Source organism: Varanus komodoensis, unplaced genomic scaffold (genome assembly GCF_004798865.1).
Source record: "Varanus komodoensis strain SLA01 unplaced genomic scaffold, ASM479886v1 scaffold91, whole genome shotgun sequence".
NCBI lineage: Eukaryota > Metazoa > Chordata > Lepidosauria > Squamata > Varanidae > Varanus > Varanus komodoensis.
In genome coordinates this window covers 464,882-475,177 of record NW_025336610.1, presented here as the reverse complement: position 1 = coordinate 475,177, position 10,296 = coordinate 464,882, and the positions used below count along the sequence as shown (strand labels likewise).

The following is a 10,296-nucleotide window of genomic DNA, read 5'->3' as shown; positions in this document are numbered from 1 at the left end:
TGTTCAGCCTGCAGTCAACCAGCACCCCGAGGTCCCTTTCACAAGTGCTGCTCTCCAGCCACTTGTCCCCTAACCTGTACTTATGACACCCTTTCCTGTGCCCCAAGTGCAAGACCTTGCACTTATCCGCATTGAACGCCATCCTGCTGTCTCCTGCCCACTTCCATAGTCTGTCCAGATCCTTTTGGATCTGGAGTAGCTGCTCCTCAGTTGTGGCCACTGCCCCAGTTTTAGTGTCATCTGCGAATTTGATCAGCAGACTGTTCACCCTACTTCCATGTCATTGATGATAAGATTAAACAGGATCGGCCCCAGACAGAGCCCTGGGGGACCCCACTCATCACTGGCTGCCATCCTGATGATTCCCCACTAATAGTTACCTTCTGCTTTCCGTCAGTCAACCATGCCCTAATCCACCGGAAAGTGCTTTGGTCTATCCCAAAGCTCCTCAGTTTCTCCACCGGGATATCATGGGGCACTTTGTCCAAGGCCCTGCTGAAATCCAGGTAACCCACATCCACTGCATCCCCTCCATCCAGTCGTCTCGAAACCTTGTCATGGAATCCCACCAGGTTTGTCTGGCAGGACCTGTCTTTGCGGAAGCCGGGTTGTGTGGCCGCCAGCCTCCCTCCCCTTTCCAGCATCACTAGATCCTTTGATGGCACCGCTGCTGCAGGATATGGAAGAATCAACTCAGGCTGTGATAACCCAGGTTCAGGCTAGATGTCAGGAAAAGCTTCCTCACCGCCCGAGCAATATAGCAGTGCAACCAGCTGCCTGGAGAGGTAGGGGGCTCTCCCACCCTGGAGACATTCAAGGGGAAACCAGACAGCCTCGAGTGGGAGGGTGTAACTTGGTGTCCTGTAACAGCAGGGGGTTGGGCCCCCTGGTCTCCATGGCCCCTTCCAACTCCACTATTCTATGCCTGGGCTGCCGTCAGGGCTGCCCGTGGCCACCCTCGGAGGAGAGCCCGAAAGTGCAGGCAGCTGGGTTGAGCCTCGTGGATGTGCCTCTCTCAGCGGCTGGAGCAGGCCTGCCCTGCATTTGAATGAGCTCAGGTTCCCAGTGCAAAGGCAGCCCGCCCCGAAGCACCTGCAAGGCTGCCGCGGGAGCACTCTCGCCAGCACCCGTTGCTGGGGAAGCACGTCCCGCCCAGCCCCGTGCCCTGCACTGACCTCGGAGGGAGGAGGCGCCCCTGGGCTGCATGCCGGCCCGGGCACCGCCACGCCACGCCACGCCACAGCCTCTGGGCCAGCCACGCTGCTCCCCGCCCCCTCCCCAAGCTGAGACGCGCATTCCAGCAAGGGGGAAAGGCCCACAAGGAGCCACCTCCCTTTCCTCCGTCCCATTTCAGTCTTGGTTCGCGACTCCTGGGGAGCAGCCGCGTTTGGGGAGGCCGCTGTGCACCCCTTGCGCCCGACGGCTCCAGTGGGAGCACCGATGCCGTCGGCAAAAGGCTCCTTGGCCAAGTGCTGTGGCCCCTGGGGGCAAGCGCCCCCACAAGACACCCGTCTGCATCTAAAGGGGGGACAAGGCAAGGGACCTTCTGCCATCCTGCCCCACCCTCAGAGTGCCAGTGGCACCCCCTTGCTTCCCTTCTGCCATGGGGCAGACATTTCTATTTCTATTTGTGCCTGTTTTTAGCATAATTATGGTTTTCCTTGTTTTCCTTCCTGCCGGCTTTTACTTTGCCCTGCACATGGACTCCTGTTAATTAGAGTTTTAAGAGGTTAGGTATTTTTTTTATTTTAGATTTTACTTTGTATGGCGCTGTCTCTGTGAGCTGCCCAGAGCCCTTGGGCTGTGGGGGTGGCATACAAATGTCACCAATGAAACACAGAAACAGAGCGAGTCAGAAGGGGTCTCCTGGGCCATCTAGTCTGACCCCCAGCTCCAGCCAGCTCAGTTCACAACATGCCCACCATGTGCATGTCCAGCCTAACTTTGAACACCCTCACCGATGGGGCCCCAACGACCTCCTGTGAAAGCCCATTCCACACCCTCGGGGTCCTAATTGTCAGGAAATGCTTCCTGGCATCCAAATTGAAGCTTGGTTCCGAGCTTGGCTCCATTGGAGCACATCCTGCCTTCCTCTGCAGGGGAGAACAGGTCTCTACCCACCTCCGTGTGACACCCCCTCACATACCTGTATGTCGCCAACATATCCCCTCTGAGTCTCTTCTCCAGGCTGAAGAGGCCCAGTTCCCTCAGTCTCGCCTCATATGGCATCCCCTGCAAACCGGCCACCAACCTTGTGGCCCTACGCTGCACTGACTCCAACCTGGCTATATCCTTCCTGTTACGAGGGGCCCAGAACTGAGCACAAGACTCCAGTTGTGGGCGCACCAGAGTCGTGTAGAGTGGCGGCAATACCTCTCTGGATCTGGAAGCCACACTTCTGGCTATGCAACCAAGGGTAGCGTTCGCCCTCTTGACCACTGCATCACACGGCTGACTCACGTTTAGCCTGCAGTCGACCAGCACCCCGAGGTCCCTTTCACAAGTGCTGCTCTCCAGCCACTTGTCCCCTGACCTGCACTTATGACACCCTTTCCTGTGCCCCAAGCGCAAGACCTTGCCCTTATCCACACTGAATGAGCGAGCGAGCGAGCGAGCGGGGCCTGGCCTAGGTGGCCTCTGCGGCCTCCCGGGGGCCCTGCCAGCTCCAGGGCCACAGAGCGTGCAACAAACCGACAACCGCCGTTGTCCTTCTGCCCCTCCCCTCAGCAAGCCAACTGGAAAGAAATCGTTAACAAGAAGCTGAAGTTCCCGGAGGGGCTGCTGGGCGCCATCCAGGACGGCCACCTGGGGAAGGTGCAGCAGCTGCTGCAGGTGAGCGACGGGATCCTGCGGCAGCTGGACGAGGCCGAGGACCGGGCGTGGCGAGAGGCGCTGAACATGGCCATCCGCACGGGCGGCGAGGAGATGAGCAAGACGCTGCTGCGCTTCGTCAAGTTCGACTTCCGGCAGGTGCACGAGGCCCTGCTGGTCGCCGTGGACACGAACCAGCCCAGCGTCGTCAAGCTGCTGCTGGACCGGCTGGACCAGGAGAAGGGCCTCAAGATGGACATCAAGTCCTTCTCGCTGGCCTTCTTCGACAACTCCATCGACAACTCGCGCTTCGCCCCCGGCGTGACGCCCCTCACCCTGGCGTGCGAGAAGGACCTCTACGAGATCGTGGACATGCTGATGAAGAAGGGGCACGCCATCTCGCGGCCCCACAAGGTCTCGTGCGCCTGCCTGGAGTGCTCCAACGGCCGCAAGTTCGACCTGCTCAAGTTCTCGCTCTCTCGCATCAACACGTACAAAGGCATCGCCAGCCGGGCCCACCTCTCCATCGCCAGCGAGGATGCCATGCTGACCGCCTTCAAGCTCAGCCGCGAGCTCAAGCGCCTCTCCAAGAAGGAGCCCGAATTTAAGGTCTGTCCCTGCCCCGCCCCGGCGTGGCTCCCTTTCCGGTCCCGCGGCCTTTGCCAGACGTACCTTGGGCGCCTCGGAGCCGCCCGCTACGTCGGCCGGTTTGTGTGCCTCACAAACACGGGCACCTGGCAGTTCCCAGGGCATGCGGTCCGCTCTTGCAAAAAAGACACCAAAACCAAGATCAGTTTGGGTAAGAAGCGTGACTCTGAGGCTTCCCTTCCCTTCCCTTCTATTTTATACTTCACGAAGCCTAAGAAAGGGACTTCAGGCCAAGATTTTGACAAATACAACCACTCAGTACCTGTTGCTAAATCTAGAAAAGTTAATTTTTCGGATGATCCCACTCTGAGGCTGATTCCTCTATGAACATGAACCTTATTCTGACCTGCAAATTCTGTCTAGACTTCACTTGCTTAGATTGATAATAAAGGAGCGAATTATGAAGTCTTGCAATTAAGCATGTACAAGAATTTCATTTTGGCTCATTACGCATCAACAGCATCAACACTTACCTGGCCACAATCCCAAATTTCCTTGGGCAAATTTTGCCCATTCCTGCCGGGCAAAGCAACTCTACTTTGAGGGCGATGCTTGAAAGCGATGCTCACGTCATGCTTTTAATCAGTGGGAGGGCCACATCCGTGTGGGTGCACATGCTCAAGGCGCGCATGCCTTCCCTGTTACAGCAACAGGAGAAATCGCTTCCCTTTGGGAGGGGGGACCTCTGCTGCGACCCGGACGGGGTGGCGAGCCTGCGCGGGCGAGGGCTGAGGAAGGGCGGGGGCAGAGGGCTCTGCCCCGAGGAGAGGCGGGGACTTGGGTGCTTTTCCAGGGGAGGGCCCCCCTCACGCCGGCCGGCTCCTCTGCTGTCCACCAGCCGGACTACCTGGCCCTGGAGCAGCTGTGCCAGGAGTTCGCCTTCGAGCTGCTGGGCATGTGCCGCAACCAGAGCGAGGTGACGGCCGTGCTGAACGACGTGGGCGACGACGCGATGGACGAGGACGAGGAGGACGTGGACGACCAGGCCTTCGAGGAGGGCATCCCCAACCTGGCGCGGCTCCGCCTGGCCGTCAACTACAACCAGAAGCAGGTGAGCCGGGGCGGGGCGGGGCTGGGGGGGGGGCCTTACACGCCGGACGGGGCGTCCATCTGGGCAGGTGGGGCAGGCAGGGCAGGGCAGGGCAGGCGGGGCTGGGGGATGGCCTTACACGCCGGATGAGGCACCGCTCTGGGCCATCCAGAGGCGGTGCCCGCGTGCCACCCGGGGCCCTCTGACCCACCCCTGCTGGAGGGCCCGGGTGGCCCTGGCCCGCCCGGCTCAGCCGCTGCCCCCTGTCGCCGCAGTTCGTGGCGCACCCCATCTGCCAGCAGGTGCTCTCGTCCATCTGGTGCGGGAGCCTGCAGAGCTGGCGGGGCAGCACCAGCCTCTGGAAGGTCTTCATCTCCTGCGCCATCTTCCTGGCCATGCCCTTCCTCTGCCTGATCTACTGGTTTGCCCCCAAGTCCAAGGTGAGGGGCGCACTCCGAGGCCCATCGCTCATCGCCTGGAAGGGGCCGGGTGGGCCGGGCCGCCCGGAGGAGTTCCACGGGGTTGCCAAGCCGGGCACATGCCCAGGCCTGCTCTCCACCTCCCACGGTGCCCCTCCTGAACTGGGCCATGGACAGGCCGGCTCCGGTTGCCCCCGGGCGCTGTGGCCCACCCCTACCGCGTGGCCATGCCTCTGTGCCCACGCCACACAAACGCGGCCCCCTGGGCACGTTGGCGCCCTCTCAGAGTCCTTCCTCCTGACTCTGGCGGCGTGGAGATCACGTGGCGTAGGAGAGCAAGTCGGAGCGGCGCTCTGATGCTGGGGGAACATGCCAGGTTCCTCGGTGGGGCTGAGGGCTGGAGGCGCCACGTCCCAGGCGGAATTCCTTGCCCGTTTTCCAAGGGGAATGCGGCGTTCCGCCCGCTCACCCGCCATGCGCCCCTTCCTGGCAGGTGGGCAAAATACTGAAGATCCCGGTGATCAAGTTCCTGCTGCACTCGGCCTCGTACCTCTGGTTCTTGGTGTTCCTGCTGGTGGAGTCGCTGGTCCTGGAGCACCACCAGGAGGCCTTCAAGGGGCGCAACCAGACCATGTGGGAGACCTCGCTCCACATGATCTGGGTGGCAGGTGGGTGGTGGGGAGGCCCTCCTGGCCGTGGAGGGAGGAGCCCACCCTGCTTCACGTCCCTGAAGGGCTGCTGCCTGGGGGAGGGCAGGGGCGCTCCTTGGGCATCCGGGGTGCAGGCACGGAATGACAGGCACCAGGTCCAGGAGGCCGGCTTCCGGCCGGATGCTGGGAAGAACTTCCTGCCTTACAGCGATGCCACAGGGGGCCCGTTTAGGCAGGCGGTGGGCTCTTCCTGAGGGGGCAGCTGGGCAGCCCTCTGAGGGAGACGGTTTGACGGGGGTCATGCGCTGAGCAGGGGCGGACCTGATGGCCTTCGTGGCCCCTTCCAACTCTGCTGTGCCGTGACTGTGCAGGAGAGAGCTGCAGCGATGAGGACAGCCGGGCGCTGGGTGGCCCAAGGCGGGGGGGGGGGGGGGGGGGGCTTGGGGGGCGCCCCGGGGGGGGCCCCCTTGGCCCGGGGGGGAGCGTGGCCTGCCACCCGGGGGGGGCCGTGGGGGAAGAGTCCCACGGGGCCGCGCCGGGACCCGGGAAGCGGCCCTGGGCTCTCCGCCCCGGCTCGCCTCCGCAGGGTTCTTCTGGTTCGAGTGCAAGGAGGTCTGGATCGAGGGCCTGCGCAGCTACCTGCTGGACTGGTGGAACTTCCTGGACATCGTGATCCTCAGCATGTACCTGGCCTCCTTCGTGCTGCGCGTGCTCATCTTCATCAAGGGCACCAGCTGCTTGGAGAGCGGCTCCTCCTCGCTCGAGTGCCACTACTACACCCAGGCCGGTGAGCCCCCCCCGCCCCCCGGAGCCGGCGCCCAGCTCTGTGGGCACGCCTGCCCGGGCGCCCCCGCAGGAGGGAGAGCCGAGGTCCCCACGCCTGCTCGCATCGCCTCTGCCCACGCACCCCTGCCTCCTGTCCCCACCCCCACGGAACTGGAAATCCACGCCTTTTCCATCCCGAATGTGTGAAATTTGGCCGAAATGGACCGAGAGCTGGCTTCCACTCCAGCCGCGTCCTCCCGCGGAGGAAGTGCAACGAGCTGGGCTCCCACACTCAATGAGGAAATGCTTCCCGGGGGGCGGGGGGGCAGCCGCACCCCGTGGCGCCCCGGAGGGCTCCCCGCATGAGGCAGTGGGAGCTGCTCGCCTCCAGAACAGCCCTGGGCGCCTCGGGGGCCCCGTCCTCACCCCCCTCCTCCCACTCAGAGCGGGACGAGTGGCGCACGGAGGACCCCCAGTTCATGGCCGAGGTGCTCTTCGCGGTGACCAGCATGCTGAGCTTCACCCGCCTGGCCTACATCTTGCCGGCCCACGAGACTCTGGGCACGCTGCAGATCTCCATCGGCAAGATGATCGACGACATGATCCGGTAGGGCGCCTGGCCCTCCGCCCGCCGGCGGGCCCAGCCACGCTGCCCCCATCCCGCAAAACGGAGCTCGCTGCCCGTCCTAGCCAGAGGGGCTGGCCCTCGCCCCACAGCAGGTGGGGGCCAGCAGGCAGGCGGGCAGCACCGGTGGGTGCAGAATAGAGCCCGGGGGTGGACAGGGGAGCTCTCTGCAAGCAAGCAAGCATGCTCGCATCCAGGACCGGGGGCTTTGCACCAGGACGGATGGACAGAGCGCCCCATCCTGCCCACTCCTCGCCCAGCATCCCTCCTCCCCCAGCTTAACTCTGTCCGGAGGAGGCCTGTGCTGAGGCTGCGGGCCAGGGAAGCAGAGACCCTGGGGGCCTCCCAGAGGGGCCGCTCCGGACCGACCGCCTGCGGCTCCTCTGGCCTTCTCTGTGCCGCCCCACGGCCACAGCTCCCTGGCCCGGGTGTCCGGCAGGCCCCCTGGGGTCGGGGAGGTGGCCGCCTGGGTCCGCTGGCCTGGGGGGTGCCAAGCGAGTGCCTGTCGCTGCTTTCCTGCCCCCAGGTTCATGTTCATCATGATGATCATCCTGACGGCCTTCCTGTGTGGGATGAACAACATCTATGTGTACTACCAGGACTCCGAGCGGCTGGGCAGGTGAGGCGGCCCCCCCGCAGCGGCGGCGGCAGGGCGAGCGGGGCGCCGGGCGCAGCGTCTGCCTGGGCCAGCCGGGGAGGTCCGGGCGCCAGTGGCCGAGGCGGGGCCTGGCTGCAGCCCAGGCCTGTGGTGCCCGCAGCGCTCCCAGGTCCACCTGCCGCGAAACAGCTGAGAGCGGCCAGGCGGGATGTCTCCCGGCCCCCCCTCGTGCCCACGCCGTGCAGCCTGCCCCCTGACGTGCCCCAGACTCCTCCCGGTGGAGGTCAGCCTGGCTGGCCTGCAGTGCCAGGGGCTCCCCCCGCCCCCAGCGCCCTGGCACTGCCCCCCAGCGCGGCTCTTCCCGGTCCTGCAATCCCAGCACTGCGTGGAGGCCTCGCCAGTCCAGGCAAGGTCCCCGAGGGGCAGGAGAGGGGCTTTGTGGGGAAGGCTGGCCCCAGCCCCAACCCCCCTTCTGGCCCCCCCCCCCCCCCGGCAGCTTCAACGAGACGTTCCAGTTCCTCTTCTGGACCATGCTCGGGATGGAGGAGCACAATGTGGTGGACATGCCCAAGTTCTTCCTGGCCGAGCTGATGGGCCGCGTGCTCTACGGGGTCTTCACCATCGTCATGGTGGTCGTCCTGCTGAACATGCTCATCGCCATGATCACCAACTCCTTCCAGAAAATAGAGGTGAGCGCTTCTGGGGGCCCGTAAGGTGGCCAGGGGCCCCGTGCCTCCCCTGCTCCGGCGCCCCAGGTGCCGCGACTCGACCGCATGGACGGGAGCGTGCGCTCAGAGGAGATGCAGCCACCTGCAGCATCACGGCATAGCCAAGCCGGAGGGGTGGGGGGCCCTGGGGCCCAGCCCCTGCTCCGGGCAGGACCCCCGGTTCAAGCGTGCCTCCCAGAGGCTGCGCAGTCGCACCCCGAATGCCTCCGGGGTGGGAGGGAAGCACCGCCGCCTCCCGAGTCGGGGTTCCTCGGTTGCACGCCTCTCACCGTCAGGGAAGTTCGCCTGGTGTCCAGCTGGAAGTGGGCTTCCTGTAGCTGAGCCCCCTGCTCCGTGTCCCGCACTGGGATGACTGAGGAAGGATCCTGGCCCTCCTCACGCGACAGCCGCTTGAGGACTGGCAGAGGGCTATCACACCATCACTAGCCCACCCGCCCCTGGAGGAGCACCGTGGCACATGCCCACCAGGAGTGCCCCCACAGGCTCCTGGCTAGACTTCCCGGGGCATCCCGGCGTGGGGACGGGTCCCCCAGGCCCTGCCAGACTCGGGACTGGGAGATGCTGCCACCGCCGCGGCTGAGAACCGCGAGGAACGGATGGGCCCCCCGGGACCTGACCGCTCTTGTCCCCGCTCCTCCCATGCGATCCCTGCAGAACGATGCCGACGTGGAGTGGAAATTTGCACGCTCGAAGCTCTACCTGTCTTTCTTCAGGGAAGGCCTGACACTCCCAGTCCCCTTCAACATAATCCCAACTCCAAAGTCCATCTTCTATGCCATCAGGTGAGTTGGCTGCAGTGCGCCCGAAGACCCCCCCCCAGCCTCGGGGGCCCATGGCTCACGCGAGCAGCCTGGCGTTCCTGCAGGCCGGTCCCTCGGCAGCTGTGAGCTCCACGTAGATCAGCCTGCGATTTGTCCCCAGCCTGGCATGATGGGAGCTGTAGTCCAATCTATCTGGAGAGCCCCAGGCTGGGAAGGCTGGCCAGGCTGCTGGCTGTCCTTGGCAGCAGGTTCCCATGTGCGGCGCAGGCGAGCAGAGGGGCGTGTGGGGGACAGCGGCCGTGGTGCCGAGGGTGGCACGCCCTGGGCCGCCTGGGACCCGGCCCTCTGGGGAGGCCCCTTCTCCGCAGCGCAACTGCTCTTTCCTTCGCACCCACAGGGGCCTCCTCCGCTTCATGTGCTGCTACAAGCCCAAGCGGCAGCAGAAGTATCCCCCGCTCCCCACCATCGTAAGTTCGCAGGGGCCTTTCCGACGGCTTGCCGTCCACTCCGAGGGCCGGGCGGGCCATGCGCCGCCTTTCCCATGGCCGGGCAGGGGTGGGCTGTGCGGTGGGGGGCTGCCCCTTCCGCTGCGGTTGGTTTGGGGTGATGCGGGGGGGGGGCTGTCAGCGGGTCCTTGCTTCGGCTGCTCCAAACTGCACGCTTTGAGGCTGCGACACGACACCTCCATCCCAGACGAGGGCGCGAGGGAGCAGCCCTGCCCCCGGCCCCGCGCGTTCACGGCGGCCGCTCGGCCTCCCGGCGCAAGGTCCGCGCACACGGGCCGCGGGCGCCTCGGGCAGTGCCTCCGGCATGCGCGGCGCCGCGTGGGCCTTTGCTCCGCGCTGCCCGCTCTCGCCCGCGGCAAACGGCCGCTGTGTGGCCCCGCGTCCGAGGCCTCCCGGCAGGCGATGCAGCCATCGCCCGGGCCACTCCGCCTCCGGAGCAGCGGCCGCTGAGAGGAGGGCGATGCTGCCCACGGGCTGCCCACGCAGCAGGCGCGGGCGGAGAGCGGGGCGGGGGCGCTCGGCCGGCCGCGCGTGCAGCCCCAGCCCAGGCGAAGCGGCGGCAGGGACGCCGGAGCGCGTGCAGAGCGCCGCCTCAGCCCGCTCCCTCCCCGCGCAGTCCAACCCGTCGGTGGAGGAGGGCGGCCTGCGCGCCGACAGCCGCGTCGCCTACCGCCGCCAGGTGCTCAAGGCGCTGGTGCAGCGCTACATCGACACGGCCCGGCGCGAGTTCGAGGAGAGCCGGCGCAAAGGTGAGC

At 65.3% G+C, this 10,296-nt stretch overlaps 1 protein-coding gene across 1 annotated transcript in view; it reads left to right on the top strand.

The window, feature by feature from the left end:
- XNDC1N (XRCC1 N-terminal domain containing 1, N-terminal like) overlaps nt 1–10,295 on the top strand; it is a gene marked incomplete at its 3' end in the record, with an annotated part of 21,231 nt that extends 10,936 nt beyond the window's left edge. The window contains exons 13-23 of the mRNA XM_044418601.1: nt 2,664–3,420; nt 4,298–4,510; nt 4,765–4,929; nt 5,402–5,576; nt 6,145–6,345; nt 6,768–6,930; nt 7,475–7,567; nt 8,043–8,235; nt 8,929–9,056; nt 9,433–9,502; nt 10,158–10,295. Of these exons, the coding sequence (XP_044274536.1) occupies nt 2,664–3,420; nt 4,298–4,510; nt 4,765–4,929; nt 5,402–5,576; nt 6,145–6,345; nt 6,768–6,930; nt 7,475–7,567; nt 8,043–8,235; nt 8,929–9,056; nt 9,433–9,502; nt 10,158–10,295 (2,296 nt within the window). The remainder of the gene's footprint in view (nt 1–2,663; nt 3,421–4,297; nt 4,511–4,764; nt 4,930–5,401; nt 5,577–6,144; nt 6,346–6,767; nt 6,931–7,474; nt 7,568–8,042; nt 8,236–8,928; nt 9,057–9,432; nt 9,503–10,157) is intronic.
- Between the last annotated feature and the right edge of the window lies 1 nt (nt 10,296).